Here is a 21,497-nt window from a genome sequence, read left to right on the forward strand (position 1 = left end):
TGGAATTGAATTTAAGTCCAGTTAATGTTAAAAAGTATGCTACTAGCATTCTACCTGTACTAGTTCATTTAGCGTCAGTTTGTTTTAAGGCAACATTAAAACAAATGAACAAGGAATGAACATGGTGTGTAAGAGAGCTTTTTCATTTTTAGACTCTTTATATTTACGTGTACGTTCTCAAAATTCTTTTCAAAATTGAACACCAAATGCTTTGTGTTCACAGTAAATACCCATATGCCAAAATAAAATGTGTCCTTTAAAAAGTGAGGTGTTTTCCTTTTTTAATTTAATTTATTTGAAATGGAAGAAACTGGAGGTGTATGAAAACCACAGTTTCCTGAGAATTTTCCAAGGCAAACACTGTGTCAACTTCAAGTAATGAAAGCTGTGGTTTCCTTCATATCCCCCAATATTGTGAAGATTGTTTCATGCATGTGTAAAAACTATTTGTTAATAGCGATTACTTAGCCTTTTAAGCTTCAAAATAATTTCATTTAAATTTAAGAAGTATGGCAGTATTTGAATTCTTTTATAAACCTCCACATTTTCAGTCTCTCCTATGAAGTTTATCACATTCCACCTTGGGTTAGTTATTTGTGCATTTGTTGTAACCTTTTAAATTAGTGCAAGATCATGAACCTCAAAAGATGGTGTTTGTGTCCTTATGTGTCAGACTGTGCCTTCACATAATAAGGCATATTTATGTAAATATAAATATCTGTAAATATAAAGAGGGAGAAACTAAGTGAGGAAGGAGGATGGACAGGAAAGAAGTAAGGAGGGATAAAGAATATGAAGTCCCTCATAACAGGGACTGTTGTACTGACTCTTGTGAGTTCCTACACTTAAGCTCAGTGCCTTAAGCAAAATGTAGACATCTCACATTGCAGCAGAGACCCAAAACACTGCCAAAGGTATGAACCTGAGCCCTCTTGATTAACAAGCCTCTTTTCTTATGTTTATATTTAATTTCTTTACAAAAAGATTTGAGGGAGGATTGGAGTTGGGTCACAAAATGAGGGAAAGTTATCTCGAATAGTTTAGAAGAAAACTTTTTGAGAATACTAGACTGAATTCAGAAACCTGACTTTGAATTCTAGCTTGTTCCTAACTGGCTAAGTGGTCTTGAAATCAAGTCAATACTGTTAGGCTAATTGTTAGATAAAATCTTTGGTCTATATTCCCTTTACCTCTTTAACCCCTTGTTAAAATTTGAACTTAAAAAATTAAATGAATGATTTCTAATTGCTTTCTTAAGAATAAAATTAAAGAAAGGTTTAAAGTGTTAAATTTGGGGCTTCCCTGGTGGGGCAGTGGTTGAGAGTCCGCCTGCCGATGCAGGGGACACGGGTTCGTGCCCCTGCCCGGGAAGATCCCACATGCCGGGGAGCGGCTGGGCCCGTGAGCCATGGCCGCTGAGCCTGCGCGTCCGGGGCCTGTGCTCCTCAACGGGAGAGGCCACAGCAGTGAGAGGCCCGCGTACCGCAAAAAAAATAAATAAATAAATAAAGTGTTAAATTTGACAAATTTTTATTAGAGAAATTTAAACATTTATTTAAATGATTGCTGTAATTTATAAAATTTGGTATTTTTAACTAAGACTTTTTCCAAACCAAACATTTTAAGAACTACAGGCATACCTCAGAGATATGGGGGCTCAATTTCAGACCACCTCAGTAAAGCAAATAACCGCAATAAAGCAAGTGACAAATTTTTGGTTTCTCAATGCATATAAAAGTTATGTTTACACTGTACTGTAGACTATTAAGTGTGCATTATGTCTAAAACAATGTACGTACCTTAATTTAAAAATACTTCATTGCCAAAAAGTGCTAACGGTCATGAGTCTTCAGCAAGTTGTATTCTTCTTGCTGGTGGAGGGTTTTGCCTTGAAGTTGATGGCTGCTGACTGATCAGGGTGGTTGGTTGCTGAAGTTTGGGTGGCTGTGGTGATTTCCTAACATAAGACAACAGTGAAGTGTGCTGCATCGATTGCCTCTTCATTTCAGAAACAATTTCTCTGTAGCAGGCAGTGTTGTTTGATAGCATTTTACCCACAATAGAACTTCTTTCAAAATTGGTGTCAGTCCTCTCAAACACTGCTGCTGTTTTATCAACTAAGTTTATATTATATTCTAAGTCCTTTGTGGTCATTTCAGCAATCTTCACAGCATCTGCACCAGGAGTAGATTCCATCTCAGGAAATGACTTTCTTTGCTCATCCATAAGAAGCAATCCCCATATATTCAACTTTTATCATGAGATTGCAACAATTCAGTCACATCTTCACTTCCAATTCTAGTTCTCTTGCTGGTTTCACCACATCTGCAGTTACTTCCTTCACTGAAGTCTTGAACCTCTCAAAGTCATTCATGAGGGTTAGAATCAACTTCTTCCAAACTCCTGTTACTGCTACTATTTTGACCTTTTCCCATGAATCATGAATGTTTTTAATGGCATGTAGAATGGTGAATCCTTTCCAGAAGGTTTTCAACTTACTTTGCCTAGTTCCATCGGAGGAATCACTAGCTATGGCAACTACAGCCTTATGAAGTGTATTTCTTAAAGAAGACTTGAAAGTTGAAATGACTCATCAATCCATGGGGTTGCAGAATGTGTGTTGTGTTAGGAGGCATGAGAACAACATGAATCTCGTTGTACCCCTCCATCAGAGCCCTGATGACCAGGTGCATTGTCAATGACCAGTAATATTTTGAAAGGAATCTTATTCTCTGAGCAGTAAGTCTCAACAGTGCGCTTAAAATATTCAGTTCATTAAGCCCTGTTATAAACAGATGTGCTGTCTCCAGACTTTACTATTCCATTTAGAGAGCCCGGGCAGAGTAGATTTAGCATAATTCTCAAGGGCCCTAGGATTTTCGGAGTGGTAAATGAACACTGGTTTCAGCTTCAGTCACCAGCTGCGTTAGCTTCTAACAAGAGTTGTCAGCCTGTCCTTTGAAGCCAGGCATTAACTTCTCCTTTCTAGCTATAAAAGGCATCTTCTTCCCAAAAAGGCTGTTTCTACGTTGAAAGTCTGTTGTTTAGTGTAGCCACCTGCATTGTTTATCTTAGTCAAATCTTCTGGATAATATGCTACAGCTTCTACATCAGCACTTGCTGCTTTACCTTGCACTTTGATGTTGTGGAGATAGCTTCTGTCCTTAAACCTCATGAACCAAACTCTCCTAGCTTTCCTTCTTCAGCTTCCTCACCTCTCTCAGCCTTCAAAGAGCCGAAGAGAGTTAGGATCTTGCTCTGGATTAGGCTTTGGTTTAAGGAAATGTTGTGGCTTTTGGTTTAATCTTCTATCTAGACCAGTAAAGCTTTCTGTGTTATCAGCAGTGAGGCTGTTTTGCTTTCTAATCATTTGTGTGTTCACTGGAGTAGCCCTTTTAGTTTCCTTCAAGAACTTTTCCTTTGCATTTACATCTTGGCTAACTGTCTGGGGCAAAAGGCCTAGCATTCAACCTATCTTGGCTTTCAGCATACCTTCCCCACTAAGCTTAGTCCTTTCTAGCTTTTGATTTAAAGTTAGAGACGTGACTCTTCCATTCACTTGAATACTTACAGGCCATTGTAGGGTTATTAATTGGCCTAATTTCAGTATTGTTTTGTCTCAGGGAATAGGGAGGACCAGAGAGAGAGACGGGGGAACATCTCAGTGTTCAGTGGAGCAGTCAGAACATCAGTTGTTTGTTTTCTTATATGAGCATGGTTTTTGGCACCCCAAACAGTTACAATAGTAACATCAAAGATCAGTGGTCACAGATGGCCATAACAAATATAATAATAATGAAAAAGTTGAAATATTGCAGGAATTACCAAAATGTGATGCAGAGACACAAAGTGAGCAAATGCTGTTGGAAGAATGGTGCCAATAGACTTGATAGACACAGGGTTGCTACAAACGTTCAATTTGTAAAAAAAACCATAATATCTGTGAAGTGCAATAAAACAAGGTATGCATGTACATGTATAACATCTTTTATTCGTCTTATAAGAATGAAAACTTAAACCCTGAGTATTTATAAAGCATATTACTAATGTGTATGTCATCAACAGTTTTTCCATTTGCACAGTTTTTTCCCCATTAGAATATTTTTTCTACTCCCCAAATCATGAGCTACTCAGATTTGCAAATCAGTAACAGACCATCAGGAACAGATATGAATTAATTAAATACAGCTAGCAAATAAATAAAAGGAATTTTTTGTCTACGATGCTTCTGTTTGCAAAGATTCCTTTACAAAGGGAAGAGGCTTAAATTTTTAGGCGTTTTTGCATTCTAACTATCATTGCCTGCCTCTAACTGCATGACTTCAGGCAGGTCATTTACCATCTCTGGCTTTTGTTTTTTTCTCATTTCTCTAATAAGCAGCTCTTCCAGATCAAACATTCTGGTAATGCATTTCAGTCCCCCTTCAAAATTCTTACTTCATCAGATATGAAAATGACAGGGCTGTCCTCTCTATGTATGGTTTTGTTTTGCCAAAAAAAAAATAAAATAAATATTTTGTACCCCTCACACAATCTCAGCAAGATTTTTATGGTATTTCTGCACTGTATTATTATTATTTTTTTAATATTCTTAAACAACTCTGACATTGTCATATTTCATTATAACAAGAATAGTTCATTCCCTAAGATATTTAGCAGTGATGTTGTATACCTAGCTGTATCAAAATTCCAGTTTATAAAAATTAGAAGCAGTAGGGACATATTGAAATGTTCATACACAAATACCATTGTGGTACAAATTGGGTATGACACATACCTACAAGACAACATTTTTGTTAAATAGATTCCAGCTAAGTGAAACTTGAGAAACCATTTCTTTTTTCTTTTTCTTTTTCTTTTTTCTTTTATTCTAAAGATGCTAATATATTTAAATATTTTGATAAAAGTTTTGGTTTTTGTTTCTAGCTTTATTGAGATATAAATTGACATAACATTGTATAAGTTTAAGGTAAACAACGTGATGGTTTGATATAAATATATAGTATGAAATGATTACCATAATAAAGTTAGTTAATACATCCAGCACCTTACGTAATTTGTGTGTGTGTGTGGTGAGAACATTTAAGATTGACTCTTAGCAACTTTCAACTATTTGATAAAGTATTGTTATCTATAGTCACCATGCTGAATATTAGATCCCCATAACTTAATCATCTTGTAACTAAAAGTTCGTACCTTTGACTAACTTCTCCCAGTCCCTGACAACCACTATTCTGCTCTCTGCTTCTGTCATTTTGGCTTTTTGTAGATTCCACATATAAGTGATACTGTGCTGGATTTGTCTTTCTGTATCTGACTTATTTCACTTAGCATAATGCCAGATCCATCCATGTTGTCACAAATGGAAGGATTTTCTTCTTTCTCATGGCTGAATAATATTCCGTTGTATATATACTATACCTTCTTTATCCATTCATCCCTCAATTGGCACTCTGGAGGAATTTTGATAGGGATTGAGTTGAATCTCTAGATGGCTTTTGATAGTAGAGACATTTTAACCATATTAATTCTTCCATTCCATGAACATGGGGTATCTTTGCATTTATTTGTGTCTTCCTCAATTTCTTTAATCAAAGTCTTATAGTTTTCAGTGTACAGATCATTTACCTCCTTGTATTTTGCTGTTTTTGATGGTAGTATAAATAGAATTGTTTTCTTTATTTTTCTTTCAGATATTTTGTTGTTACTGTGTAGAAGTGCAACTGATTTGTGTATGTTGGTTTTGTATCTTGTAACTTCACTGAATTTGTTTATTATTTCTAACAATTTTCTAGTGGAGTATTTAGGGTTTGCTGTGTATAAGATCATGTCGTCTGTATTCAGAGACCATTTTACTTCTTCCTTTCCAATTTGGATGCCTTTTATTTCTTTTTCTTTCCTAACTGCTCTGGCTAAGACTTCCAGTACCATGTTGAATAAAAGTGGTGAGAGTAGGCACCCTTGTCTTGTTCCTGACTTTAGAGGAAAAGATTTCAGCTTTTCATTGTTGAGAATGATGTTAGCTCTGTGTTTGTTATACATAATCTTTGTTAAACTGAGGTATGTTCCTTTTATACCCAATTTGTGGAGAGCTTTTATCATGAAAGGATGTTGAATTTTGTCTTTTTGTCCATCTATTGAGAGGATCATGTGATATTTCAGCCTTCATTCTATTAATGTGGTACATCATGTATATTAATTTGTGGATATTGAACCATCTTTGCATCCCATGGTTAAATCCCACTTGATTATGGTGTATTATCTTTTTAATGTGCTGTTGAATTTGATTTGCTAGAATTTTGTCTAGAATTTTGCATCTTTATTTATCAGGGGCATTGGCCTGTAGTTTTCTTTTCCTGTAGTGTCCTTATATGGCTTTGATGTCAGGGCAATGCTGGCTCATAAAATGAGTTTAGTAATGTTCCCCCCTTCTACGTTTTTTTTGGGAAGAGTTTGAAAAGGATTGGCATTAATTAGAGAAGCCGTTTATTTTCAACCCATTCTTCTTCTTATGTTCTTTTAAACAATTGTATTCCTACCAATGGAGTAGTGTTTATCCTAGCCACTGTTAAGGACATGGACACTGCCTCATAGTATAAACTAGATTTTATATTTATAGCTATTCAAAACTTACCCAGAGATACAAAATTGTTCTCTGGTATGGAGTGATTACAGGAAGTTAAATGCCCACACCTCTTAGATTTCCTAAGTAAGCCACATTGTCATCACATACTAGCTGTCAAACTGAGAAGCATAAAGAATGAGAATATGTTTTATATCTTATGTTAAAGTACCTACTTTTATCAACAAAGTACTTTCAAGAGAATAATACTTCTATTTGCTGATACCATTAAGTGTTTTCTTTAAAAACACAAATTACGTACAATCACGGAACCTAAAGCTGTGGTATACATAATTCTGCTTATTAAATTGTTATATAATCATACCTGATTAGTAACTACTTAATTTTATAGTGCTATATAGCTTGTAGACTCAAGCCTTCATGTTCTTCTTTGAACTCACTGCTGATACATACGGGTGCATAAGCAATATACTGTACAACTCCAGTTGTGACAACTACAGTGTGAATGTCAACCCTGGGATTATGCAACACAATGGCTATTTTTTTAACCAATCTCACTTCTTATTAACCTGTATTCTCCCCAAATAAGTTCGCCACAGTTATAGAGGATGACATATAAGAATAACATCTTCGTTTATTAGCCTAATACATAATTGTACAATTTTAAATCTTATTCTAGAGCCCCCCCCCACCTTTTTTTTTTAAGAGAATTTACTGAAATTAGATCACTAAGTCACAGTTAACTCTGGGATATCTTCCAGGGCAGAGAAACAGCATTGCTAAGTAAATTCAAAGAAAAAATGATTCCTATCGAAGCAGTATTACTTTGAGTCAACACTAGACACAACACCCAAGTATTACCACTGTTCTTCTAAAACTTTATAACTAAGATGGAAAGATATAACTAGCTCTGGAAAGAAAAATACCCAGTTCATTAAAGCTTTTAGGAAGTTGTCAAAGCAGGGATTTGGTAACAGTAGTAAATATGGTTTTGAACAATTATACATGAATACATTTAGTCAAAATCTATTTCGTATTCCCAGAACTTCTTATCTAAAACGTGAAATTAACTCACCTGATAAAAATAATTACTTTCTAGTTTATCTGCTTTACAGATACAGTTGTTCATACATCAGGAATTTTCTTTGAAGTGAATTGAATTTTTAGTAGCTACTCAGGAAATATACTGAAAGAAACAGTTAAAGAAAAAACAGATGCTATTGGAATGTCTTTTTCCCTTGTAACCTGAGGAAAGATTCCTGGGGTGTGTATAACGTTTGTCAGGACTAGTTGTTTTTGTTGTCACTGTTATTGTTTTTGCATATAAATGTTCTAGAATTAGTCCTGAGGATTAAGACATACTGCTTCTGCACTGAATACCAAATTGTTTCTACTAAGCTGGAATCTCTTATTATGTCAGCGTTCAGGAAGCACATTTACTGCATTTAGTGCTATAACCTGTTGCCTCGATTTGGCAACAAAAGTCTGTCATGGCAGTGTTTTTGTTTTAAATTCAACTTTTAAACATGATGAGCCTGCTAAAAAAATTTGTTTTCTGATTTCCTCAGTTTTTAGTTTACCTTCACTGAGGATTCTACTTGCATGTGATGTAGAGCAACATTACACTCCTTCTGTAAAGGACAGTATTGTAAATATTTTAGGCTTTCTAGGCCTTACAGTCTTTGTCACAACTACTCAACAATGCCATTGTGACATAGTGCAGCCATAGATAGTATGTGAATGAATGAATTTGGCTGTATTCCCATAAAGCTTTATTTTTAAAAACAGACAGCAGGTGAGAAGCTGGCCCATGGGCCAGTTTGAAAATCAAATAGTTCTACAAGATTTTTTTGTGAAAATGACAGTTCTCTCTATTGGTCTTTCCCCACTTTCAAGTTCAGTTGATTCTGACAGGATTTACCCCCACATAAGTATGTTTATATTTGTACATTTGAAGCATTAGCGACTTCCTGCTGTGGTTTATAAGGATTTAGATCTCTTTCCTCCTTCAGCCCCTGTGTCGTATATGTACCCTCCTTATCCCCCCATCTTCCTAATATACTTGAGTTAGATTTAGATGAGATGAACATTTAGTGATTATGTTATTTTGGCTGTGAGTCATGTAGTGAGTGATTATTACTTTTCTTTTTCTGTATATTTCTACTTATAGTTTGTAATTATTATGTTTATTTTGTTGTTTTCTGTGTACTCTCTATGTAACACCAAACTCCTCATCAGTTATTGAAATCTCCTCTCAAGATAGTTAATAACACTAGGTATTGTAAATGTAAATCTAAATCTCCTGCTACCATACTGGGCATTCCTTTTGCCTGGATCTCCTGTTTCTTTTATCCCATGCCTACCTCATTTTTTGTTTCCTTCCTCATTTTAGTGGAGCCACTGGCTTCTAGGGAGAAAGGTTCAAAGAATGTAAACTTTTAAAAACTTTCATGTCTGAAAGTATTTTTATTCTTCTCTAGTTTGGAAATCATTTTCCTACAAATTTATTGTCCTGACCTCTAATTCTGATTCTTGAATTTTGTGTGTGTGGTTTTATTTTTTCTTTCTGAAAGTTGTAGACCCCAGCATTGTCATGTGATTCTATTTTCATATATTGTGTTGAGCCTTTTCAGCCTGAAAAAGCATGTTCTTCATTGAGGTTTCTGTGTTAATAGCTTTTTTACAAAACTCAAGCCAGTGTGTTTGACCCATACTTTCAGCAGCCCAGCTGGTCACTGAGTAACACAGGATACCAGCAATAGGCTTTCTTGCCAGATTCTCTCATGTCCCTCCTAGGTAGATAACATGAGTAGGAAGCCCTGTATTACTTCAGGAAACCCAGCAAGGAGTTGAAGAAGCAGAGATACACCATGTTTTTGGATTGGAATAATCAATATTGTCAAAATGACTGTACTACCCAAGGCAATCTATAGATTCAGTGCAATCCCTATCAAATTACTAATGGCATTTTTTCACAGAACTAGAACAAAAAAATTTTTAATTTGTTTGGAAACACAAGAGACCCTGAATAGCCAAAACAATCTTGAGAAAGAAGAATGGAGCTGGAAGAATCACGCTCCCTGACTTCAGACTATACTACAAAGCAACAGTAATCAAAACAGTGTAGTACCGGTACCAAAACAGACATATAGATCAATGGAACAGTATAGAAAGCCCAGAAATAAACCCATGCACTTATGGTCAATTAATCTGTGACAAAGGAGGCAGGAATATACAATGGAGAAAAGACAGTCTCTTTCAGTAAGTGGTGTTGGGAAAACTGGACAGCCTCATGTAAAAGACTGAAATTAGATCATTCTCTAACACTCTATACAAAAATAAACTCAAAATGGATTAAAGACCTAAATGTAAGACCAGATACTATAAAACTCCTAGAGGAAAACATAGGCAGAACACTCTTTGATGTAAATCACAGTAATAATTTTTTTGGATCTGCCTCCTAGAGTAATGAAAATAAACAAATGGGACCTAATTAAACTTAAAAGGTTTTACACAGCAAAGGAAATCATAAACAAAATTAAAAGACAACCTACTGACTGGGAGAAAATATTTGCAAACAGTGTGGTTAATTAACTAACAAGGGGTTAATTTCCAAAATATACAAATAGGTCTTACAGCTTAATGTCAAAAAAACCCAAATAACCCAATTAAAAAATGGGCAGAAGACCTAAGTAGACATTTCTCCAAAGAAGACAGGCAGGTCGCCAACAAGTACATGAAAAGATGCTCAGTATCGCTAATTATTAGAGAAATGGAAATCAAAACTACAGTGGGGTATCACCTCACACCAGTCAGAATGGCCATCATCAAAAAGTCAACAAATAATAAATGCTGGGGAGGTGTGGAGATAAAGGAACCCTCCTACACTGTTGGTAGGAATGTAAATTGTTGTAGCCACTATGGAGAATGTGTAGAGCTTCCTTAAAAAACTAAAAACACACAGCATAGGTGACCTATGCTGTGTGGAATACAATATAGTTATAACCTTTTAAGCTGAAAGAACACAGTATGTTGCTTACTGAACATTCTAGGGAAATGAGCATATCATTCTGAATATTCTCTTTTTTGCTCATTCATTATCTTATAGAGGAATAAACTGCTTGGACAACTTAAAGTACTGAGTTGTTATTTATCATTTAAATAAGCAGTAAAGGTTTCTTCAAAGTAAAAAAACAAACAAAACAAAAAAACTGGAAACAGAGTTATCATATGAGCCTGCAATCCCACTCCTTGGCATATATCCAAGGAAAATTCTAATCTGAAAAGATACATGCACCCCAGTGTTCCTAACAGCACTATTTACAATAGCCAAGACATGGAAGCATCCTAAATGTCCATTGACAGATGAATGGGTAAAGAAGATGTGATACACACACACACACACACACACACACACACACACAATGGAATATTACTCAGCCATAAAGAGAATGAAATAATGACATTTTCAGTAACATGGATGGACCTAGAGATTATTGTATTAAGTAAAGTAGTCAGACAGAGAAGGATAAATATCAAATGATATCACTTATATGTGGAATCTAAAAAAATGATACAAATGAACTTATTTACAAACAGACTCACAGACATAGAAAACAAACTTATCGTTAGCAAAGAGGGAAAAAAAAAAAAAGGAAACCCAGCAAGCAGTTGAAGAAACAGGATTGGCTTAACACTGTACTTAATGAATAGTCTCCAAATGGACTATATTTCTTGGAGAAGGCTGAACAGAGACAGTGTCTAAGAGTCAGAATCAAGGTGTATTAGTTTCCCTAAGGCTGCTGTAACAAAGTACCAAAAACTAGATGGTATGTAACAACAGAAATTTATAGCAAAATACCAAAAGTTAAATGTTATATGACAACAGAAATTTAGAATATTTTCTTGTGTTTCAGGAGACTAGAAATCTGAAATCAAGGCATCAGTAGGGCTGTACTTCCTCAAAAGGTTCTAGGGAAGACCCCTTCCTTGCTTCTTCCAACTTGGCTTGTGGCGGGGTAATTCCAGCCTTTGCCTCATTGTTATTCCCTTTCTGTCTCCCTGTGCCTCTGTATCCAAGTGTCCTCCTTATAGAGACACCAGTCATATTAGATTTAGGGCCCACCCTAAACCAGTATACTCTCCTCTTAATTAATTATATCTGCAATGACCTTGTTTCCAAGTAGGATCACATTCTCAGTTTCTAGTTGGATATAAAATTCGGGGAGGATACCATTTGACCTAGGACAGAAGGTAATTAGGCAGCAAGTCATCCTGGCACAGGATTTGCACCAGGTCTAATTTAAAGGAGTTATTCTCTGAGGGACTCTACCTAGATAAGTTCTCCAACAGAATAGATTTCAAACTGTTATCATCTTGCTTTTACTTAGGTACGCATAAGTGTTTATTACGGGAAAGGAAAAGGCCTTATTGGGCTGTTAACAATGAAGGGTAAATTTAAAGTAAAGATGTGTAAAGCTGATAGCTCTACTTTCACACACTAGTGAAATTTTTACTTGCTTCATGGAATATTTATTGAATGCCAACTATTATCAGTTATTGTCCTAGGCACTAGGTCTACAGGAATGTGGAATACAAAAGTCCCTGCCTCACAGATATGAAAATATCTGCACTGGTGTGCTGTGTTGAGTGATGTGAAGTAAATAGTGATGGAAAGTGTTTTAGTTCAGATAACTTTTGAGCAGAGACCTGAATATAATGAGATGATCAGCCCGTGTGTATTTGGGAGTATTCCAAGTAGAGAAGAGCTTGCAAACGAAGAGCCTAAGCATCAGAAGGCAGTAAAGCTTTAAAAAGAACAGATAGGGAAATAGCATGATCTGGTTTTGTTTAAAAGCTTGCTGTGACTGCTATATGGAAATTGACTGTGAGGGAACAAGACACAATGGAGAATGACCAGGTGTGAGCTTATTACATTGGTCCAGGTGAGAGGTATTGGTGATTTGGTCAAAGGTAGTAAGTAGAAATGGTGTAAGTGACTGGTTCTGGATAGATTTTGCAGATGAAACCACAGGATTTGCTGAAGGATTTATTGTGAGCTGTGAAGAAAGGAGAAATGTAATGGAAGAATCATTTGAGTTTTAGGCCTGAGCAACCAGAAAAATTAAAATTACCTACAATAAGATGGGAAAGACTATAGCAGAAGTAGGTTTAAGAAGAAAGTCACAGCATTCTCTTTTAACATGTCAGGTAGGTGGTTGGATATGTGAGTCTGGAACTCAACTTAGAGCTTGAGGTAGAAATTTGGAAGTTTTCAGCCTACAGGTGATATTTAAAGCAGTCTGAATTATGAATTTTCTAAATGTATAAATACTAATGTATGTATGTGTGTATATATATATGTATATATATATATATATATATATATATGTATATAGTCCCATTCAGTCATCATCAAACATCTATAAAGTGTTGGCTATAAGCCAGGCACTGGTGAAAGGTTGTGAGAATACAGTAATGGTACTAGTCATTCAAAATAAAAATATATAGCATTTGATAATTTCTAGGTCTCTAGTAAATGGAACTTCAAGCATTATAGTAGTCATGGGTTATATCACCCAGCTTAGTACTAATGTGTTACTTGATTCTTTCATATTATTTTAGTCTTCTTAACTAGATCTTTTAAACTCTTTGAATACAGGAGCTATATTACTTTTTTTTTTTTAGTATCACACACAGTGCCTACCACAATTCTGGAAAGATACTAAGTACCCAAAGAATATTTATTCATTGATTACATGATAATTTTAACTGTTAAGAACAGTAGTATTTTTGTCACTGTGTTATCTTTAGCATGGATTACAGGTGAGTTGTCTAATTAGAATATTAACAGATTCCTGTTCCCTAACTCTTAACTTTTAAAAATTATAATGGATTGCATTTTATTCACTTCTTAGTAGTGTTACATAGTTTTTATTTGCATGTGCTTGTTGTTTCAATTTGCAGCCTGATTCTACTGCAACTGAAAGAGCAGTTGCCAGACTAGCAGTGCACCCTCTTCTGAAGAAAAAAATAGATGTGCTAAAAGGTATGAATTAAATGACTTTTAAGCCATTTATGGTACATGATTTGAATAAACGGCCATTCATTTATTTACTTTTAGGGTGCTTTTCTCCTTTTGAGGATCTTTTATATTATAAATGTCTCTTTCAAATATTTCCAAATGTGGAAAGCTACCTGAAAATATGGAAGTTACCTGATGTCTGAAAAAATTTTGTATTTTTTCTAAATTCCTATTTCCTAAATTTCTAAAATATATATTCATGATAATATTGAATATAATTGATTTTCTAAATATTGGTATAATTCATATTATTACTTATGATGTTGCCACTTAGTCACATAATTTCTATTTATGTATGTACATTTTAAAATGTATTGAAAGAATTAAATGCTTCTGCACAGATTAGAAGATACTTATTTTTATGTCTGAAAGCACAATTTACGGTATTTACAATTGTATTAATACATTATTATTACAGAAATTAAAGTTGCCATTTTAGTCTATTTATTTGTATGTTGTGAAGTTTTTACTGTTCTTCTTAACATCCATACATGAAGGAATAAATTTTCTTTTAATTTTAGAGATTTAAAATGGATACCTCTGAGCATTTTGTATATGTTTGGTTTTGTAAAAGTCAATAGATTTCTTTGTAAATTCATACCCATTATATATATGTAATATAAATTCCAATCATTCTCTTAAGTATTTCCAAATAATTTAAGAAATACTCTACTAAAACAGTAATGTTTTGTATTATTTGTTTCAATGCTGAAACAAGTCATATGCTGTTTCTCTTGCAGCTGCTGTCAAAGCCTTTAAAGATGCAAGACAAAATGTTGTTGAAGTTAAGTCATCAAAGAATGCTTCAGGAGAAAATCATTCCAAGGACACTTTGTGTTCAAATGACGATGCCAGTAAGTTACAGCATGAAGGAACTATTATCAGTGAGCAAAAAGAGAAAGAAGCCAAAATATTGGCAAAGAAACCAATAAATAATTCAAAAGAAAAAATAGCCAAGATGGAGCATGGATCCAAAACAGTGGACATTCCAAATTCTCTATCAAAGCCTTCTGAAAAAGATTCTGCAGTACCCTCTGAACCCCAGAAGACACCTACTGACCCCAAAATGAAAACATTTAGTCAAATCAAAAAAGAGAAAGAGTCCAATAGCTCACTTGGTGTTAACAGTGATGGAGAAGAATTACATGAAGAAGAGAAGGAATATTTTGATGATAGCACAGAAGAAAGGTTTTACAAACAGTCTTCCATGTCTGAGGATAGTGATAGTGGTGATGACTTCTTCATTGGGAAAGTCAAACGGACACGGAAGAAGGAAAGTAGGTGTCATTTTTCAGTTAAGGAACAAACCCCCCCAAAAAAATTGTTGCCTGAAGAAGATATACTTGAAACCCATCAGGATATGAGAAGTGATAAAAACAAGCCACGTACAGAAGCAAGGAAGTTTGAATCAGTGTTTTTCCATTCTTTATCTGGATCTAAAAGCTCTGGAAGGTAAGGGTATTTTTTCATCCTGAAAGAATTATTAGTTCTTAATTTTTCGAAAGATATGAAATAACCACACATCCTAACATTGAGATACTATCTCTCATACATAATTCTAGTTTGTACAATACATCCTATGTTTAGACTTGGCCCTCTCCAACTTTATATTGGATAATATATACAAATACACGTATGATAATGCCACATTTTTCCAACCTCATCAGAAAATGAGACAATATAGATAAATTTGTCTAATTTAATTGTCTAGCTAATTTAAGTTTATTCCTTTGATTATCAAAATTTTGAAACTTTGAGTTAGCTTTTGGTGAAAACTTCTGAAAATTTCTCACATATCTCACTTTTTAAACAGAACTTTCTGAAAAGAATGTGGTGATTTTTTTTGTTTGTTTTTGTTTTTCTCTTGTTGACCCAGGGCATTATTGTAAAACTCAATTGTTTTATTATGTATTTCTGTTTCAGTAGATAAGGCTGCTTGCCCTAACACTGAGTTTCTCCAGACTGCTTTATATTTGGTGATACTGTCATCCTTACCCCTTCTGTTAATCACTACTTTTCACAGCTGTTTTGTTATAAATCAATAAGTTTAATTTCATTTGTAATTCTAATCAGGTAGGGGATATCTTCACGTTTTAGAATAAAAATCATGGTTAGCTATTTTCTTCAGTAAACTTTTTCTATAATTTATAGGTCAGGCATAATTTTTAGTAGAATAGAAAAATGTGATGTTGAAATTTTCCAAAAGAGTCAGAGTATGGAAAAGACACACAAACCATCTTTGGTGCCTTGAAAATTATTACATTATTTCATATATCTCCTAACGGTGCCTAAAAAAGCTACAGTTTTTCCCTCACTTGAAAATTAAACACCACTATCCCTTCCCTCTCCCAAAAAAATGTTAATCTTAATTTTTGTTATATGTGGCTCATTCCCCCTGTAAGATTTTTGAAATTCTTTGTCTAGATGGTTCTCAAAGGTACAAGGTAACCAAGACAGGATATTTTATGGCCAGAAATCCCTGTACAGGTGGTGAGAGGAAAATTCCTACATGTTTCTATACTAATATTGGGGTCTAACAAACCTTTGATGTAGCTAAAACATGGGCTTTTCATAATTTTTTAATCCGTTTCTGGGGGGGTAAAGGAGTATGATAGTTTTTTTTAATGAGTTTTATCAACATTTTTATTATGTTATCTTCTTAAAGTCAGAGGATTTGTTTATCTTTTAAATGTCCTAATGGTGTTTTTCTTCTTTTAGAAATTACAGAGAACAGGCTCCAAGAAGCAAAACCCCAGGTATGTATTAATGACTGCCTGACTTCCATATGCAGTTGAGCAATGCTTTGCCAAAGAGGAAAGATGAAAAATTCTGGTTGCTTAGTAGCCTGAATCAATTATGTACCCACAGAAATGGAAATAGAGCATCTTATAATTATCAGAATAATTTTTAAATTTTAATTGTTTTTTTTTACCCTCTATGTCCTGCCAGTAGGAAATATATTAGATAAAAGTTATCAGGAGGGCTTCCCTGGTGGCGCAGTGGTTGAGAGTCCGCCTGCCAATGCAGGGGATACGGGTTCATTCTCCGGTCCGGGAAGATCCCACATGCCGTGGAGCGGCTGGGCCTGTGAGACATGGCCGCTGAGCCTGCGCGTCCGGAGCCTGTGCTCCGCAATGGGAGAGGCCACAACAGTGAGAGGCCCGTGTACCAAAAAAAAAAAAAAATGTTACAAGGAAATATTAGGTCTATTTAATTTATCTTGAACTAATCAACATATTCTTTAAGTAAATTGCTATGTAAGTTCCATCTTAGTCAATGCCATGCCATTAAACATTCAGTAATAAGTATGTTACTTCCAGGGTTAAGAGTGAAACCAGATTTTCAGATTAATTCATAACAAATCAATTTAATATATTTGGGTGGTCTGACTTCTCTACATAATCCCAAACTCTCACTGATTTAAAATAATAAAAATTTATTTCTCACATTACAGTCTATTATGAATCAGCACAGGGGCTGTGTTTCACATAGTCATTCAAGGATCAGGCTCCTTCCATCTTTTGGCTCCTTTCTACTCCTGTTCCCAAGTATTCTCCATTTGGCCAACAAAAGGGAATAGAGTACATGGAGAATTTTGTAAGAAGTTTTCATGGGCCAAGCCTGAAAGTGTTAGGGATCAGTTCTGCTCACATTTTATTAGCCAGAATTTAGTTACATGACCCCATCCTAGCCAAAAGGGAGCTAAGAAATGCAGTCTAACTATGCGGCTGGGTGGAAAAAGAAAGTGGAATTTCTTGAACACATAACTGTCTGTCTGCTGCTGACCATCCTTTTGATCATCAGATGGTAATTTCACTGGTAATTTTCTCTGGTAATTTCTCAACACACAGAGCACACTGTGTGCTTCCTTCCTGAGGAAGCCAACCCAAAGTCCCACCCAGTCATTGTATCCAGTTCAAAGCCTAGAATCCCTGAGTGATGGTGCAGTGCTTTCAATCAGATCTCATGATGTGACTGCTCAAAATTTGGTGACCTGTGCACTAAAAAGACACACTGCCTGCCCACAACTCAGACCAGATATTTAGTGGCAGAGCAGGAACAAGGTAACCACAATAAAAACTCTCAATCAGTTAAGGGAAACATGGGAGGTGTGCAACATGTCTACTACCTGAGCAAAGATTGTGAAGAATCTATGAGGAATTTTCTTATCCACTGTTCTCCATGGTCTCTGACTGTGTTCTTGGGAGGGTCTTTGTTCCATGGCCACAGCTGAAGTAGACAGTTAGTATGATCTTCTTGGGAGTTGCCCCGAGTGATTAGTAAAAATATATGATCGTGAAGATGGTTTAAAGTCTTAACAGTCAGGTTTTTTCTAGCCTAGGTTTGTGATTTCTTTCACAATAAAAATTCCCTCCAAAACTTACTGGATTTCTGATCTCTTTATTTCCAATCAGTCCATCAATAAGCTAGTCACCACACCAAAAATTCTTTCCTAGAGCTATTTTTCAAACTTGCCTTATTTATGTTAGTGGGTCATTCCCTGTCCCTGCCCTCCACCACTGTCCCAATCATTTAGTGTCTGTTGCATTCAGATTCTCAGGTTTGTTTGAGATGGCCATACCTTTACTCTTATCTCTGCTCCAGAGCTAAATCTCTTCGGACCTTTACTGCTTAAAATCTTTCTTAGTCTTACCTCTTACCGTTAGGAGTCCAAAGGCTTTTCTAAACCTTAAGGTCCCAAATATCTGAACCCTCTCTTCCCTTTTGATTCTGCTTGTGAGCTGGCCGGTTCTTTCCTGAACTCTTCTCTTTTTTTTTTTGTAATACTTTGCCAAAGAGCCATCAATACACTAATCTTTTTATTCTTTCCAGCCACTTACCCTTGTGCTGCAATTCCATAGGCATGTAGCCTACTTGCCAAGTTTTCACTGGCAACAGTTTTATCTTTTCCTTAACATATACATAGGATGCTCACTTTTCAGCCTCAGGTATCCATTTCCTTACTACCTACCACTGAACTGCAAAGCCCGTGCCAAATTTTTATGTTATTTTAATGGCTGTATTAAAATACTAGGTTTGGCAAATACATGGCCTTATATTCACAAATACAGAATAACTATAAATTTAAGACACTCCCACATTTTCCCGATGAGGAAACCCAAGTAAAACATGTTTTTGTTTTTAGTTTATAAATTTATGATACTTAATTTGTCCATTTGTTTGCTCATGCAAATATGCTTTACATAATTATGTAAACTATATATCAGTTTAGAAATATTGCCTTATTCAAATTTCAGTTTACATGAAACAATTTCATTTAACATTTAAATTCATCACTCTATCACTAGAGGCATTCTTTGAGTATTATAGATTTCTAGAGCACATGTGATTTGTACAAGATATGGGACGTTTTGAATCTGTGTGCAGTGATGTTTTGGAAATGTTATCCCAACTGTACACTTGCTTGTATAACATTATGACATTTGCTTTTTAAGATCTTTAAAAGGCTTCTGACAATGATGGCTAACTTGCAGTGGAGAAATTATACATCCCTAGGACTGATTAATAAATCTGTATTAAATTTTTTGCCTCTCTTTTTCTTTATGATTCTATAAATATGCATTGATTCAGTCTTTTCAGGCTAGCATGTCTCCCAGTACTTTGTTCAAAATAATATAATTGAAGTTTCTCATAATAAAAGAGGTTGTAAGGACTAGAATACAAGTAGCCACCCTCATATCTGGTGGATAACTTTATGGTTAAAAAAGAACTTAGTCTTAAATTTGAGCAGATACAGCAGTTTACCTTGCAATCACAACTTTTTGTTCAATAACATAAGGGAGTGGAATCAATTAACAGCCCTTTAAACAGCTCACCCATCAACACTGTTGGATTCAATATTTTAGTTAAAACGTGAATTTTCTGGCTACATTGCTCCGCACACAGGTGTCATATGATAATGAATCATATTCCTTTATAAATACAAAATGCCCCTCCTTTTAAAATTTTTTTGCCTTATATGTTGTCTGGACTGTGTTTCTTAATGTCAGTGTAAATAAGACAGCACAGCATATACTAGGAGGCATGCAACAGACATCTATTTACAACAATTAGAAAGCATGTCTCCCAAAATTGACTGCTCATATGTGTATTTCAACTTCAAACTTCCCTGTAGGACTTAGATTTTACACTGTGAGGTATTCCATTTAAGTAAAACTAAATTTCTTCCTTAAACACTGATATGAGAAGATAAAATATATTTGTTTTCTATGCTATTTATGTATAGACTTAGTTTTCATTAATTTTGCTTTCTCCTCCAGATTTTCAGCAAATTGAACCTCAGATCAATAATCAGTTTAATAAGAGTGCACGAAGAGGACCTGAAAATACAAAACAGAAATCACAGCTGCCTCTTCATCCTTCATGGGAAGCAAGCCGGAGGCGAAAAGAACAGCAATCCAAAATTGCTGTGTTTCAGGGGAAAAAAATTACCTTTGATGATTGATTAGTACTATTTTTTTGTGAACTTCTCTATCTAAAATTTATTTTTCTGTTTTTAACCTTTCTTTTTTTCTTAACCAGCCCAGTATTTAAATACGTATTTGAATAAGTCTCTTTGAACGGGTTATAGAAATGTTTGGTTTTGTCTTTTTTTTTTTAAGTGTGTTCAAGTTATATTTAAGCTTCCACAAATAAAGTGCATACTTAAATTAATTTTAAATATGTCAAGACTATTCCCTCTATAAAAGAATATTGAGATACTGGCTGTCCCAGATTTTCTCATTTGTGCTAATCATGAAGTATATTTCACTAGTTTAGCTCTGTGTTTCTTTACTTTGAAAATAAATGTTGAGGTATATTTAAAATAATAATGGAAAAATATGAGGAAATTGTAGCTATCTAAAATAGATCATTTTTGCTGAAAATTATTCTTAGCAAAATTAAGATGGTAACTTTTATTATGGGTATACAGATAATAAATTATATAAGTAAATATTAACTTTTGTTATAGTTTTAATTTTTTGTAATTTTTTAGTTTTTAACTGTTTTAAAATAGGTTCCCAGGAAAATTTTGGATTTCTGAATTATGCTTCACTTAGTTGGACAACATTCATGTTTAAATGTAGCAACACAAACAAAAATGTGTTTTGTATTTTACTGCATATAAAATTTCTGTCAAATCAAGAATGTGTAATATCTTGACCATGTATTCTTATTTTTTTTTCAGGCAGGGCTTTATTGGGGTCCCTGCTGCAGCAGGGGGCAGTGAGAACCAACAACAGGTTCCCTTGCTTGCTCTCTCCCATGTGTTCTTATAGAAACAGTTTTTGAGGAGTCATAGATTGGAATTTATAAGAACAAATTCTGAAGGAGATGTGATTGAAGGAGCATTTGTACTGATAGCTGAGCAGAGGTTATGAGATAACTCACTGAAGAAGGTACTGTTTTATACTTCATAGTACTGTTATTTAAAAGGAAAACAGGATTTTAAAAATCCCTTCAAATGTTTCACTTTTTGTTGCTCTGAGAAATTAAGGTTCTCGGTTAACTAAGTAACACTAACTAAATTCTCTGTTTTCTATGCATTGGTGCTGTTAATGACAGAAAAAAACTTCTGGCTAACAGGAATTCAGAAGCTCTGGAAAGTCATTTTTATCTTTTTCAAGAGCTTAAGAATTTAGATAACTAGAGCAATAGAATTCAAGAGATCATACAGAAAGAAAATTATTTTTGCTGTATTAAATGCAAAATTTGGTTTTTTCTCCTTTTTTAAATTTTTATTTTTACATAATTCCAATTATGTCAAATTGAAATTAATTTAAATTGAAATTTTAATTATGAAGAATTACTACAGGAAAAGTTAAAAAA

The 21,497-nt window shown here is 34.7% G+C and overlaps 1 protein-coding gene across 1 annotated transcript in view; it reads left to right on the forward strand.

Annotated features, from left to right (window-relative positions):
• Window positions 1-21,279, forward strand: part of SRFBP1 (serum response factor binding protein 1) — a 62,898-nt gene extending 41,619 nt beyond the window's left edge. Inside the window, exons 5-8 of the mRNA XM_081232440.1 lie at window positions 13,550-13,631; window positions 14,408-15,119; window positions 16,386-16,423; window positions 19,949-21,279. Of these exons, the coding sequence (XP_081088566.1) occupies window positions 13,550-13,631; window positions 14,408-15,119; window positions 16,386-16,423; window positions 19,949-20,133 (1,017 nt within the window). The 3' untranslated portion in view covers window positions 20,134-21,279. The remainder of the gene's footprint in view (window positions 1-13,549; window positions 13,632-14,407; window positions 15,120-16,385; window positions 16,424-19,948) is intronic.
• Window positions 21,280-21,497: the final 218 nt, after the last annotated feature.

Source organism: Mesoplodon bidens (genome assembly GCF_964165515.1).
Source record: "Mesoplodon bidens genome assembly, chromosome: 4".
NCBI classification, from domain to species: Eukaryota; Metazoa; Chordata; class Mammalia; order Artiodactyla; family Ziphiidae; genus Mesoplodon; species Mesoplodon bidens.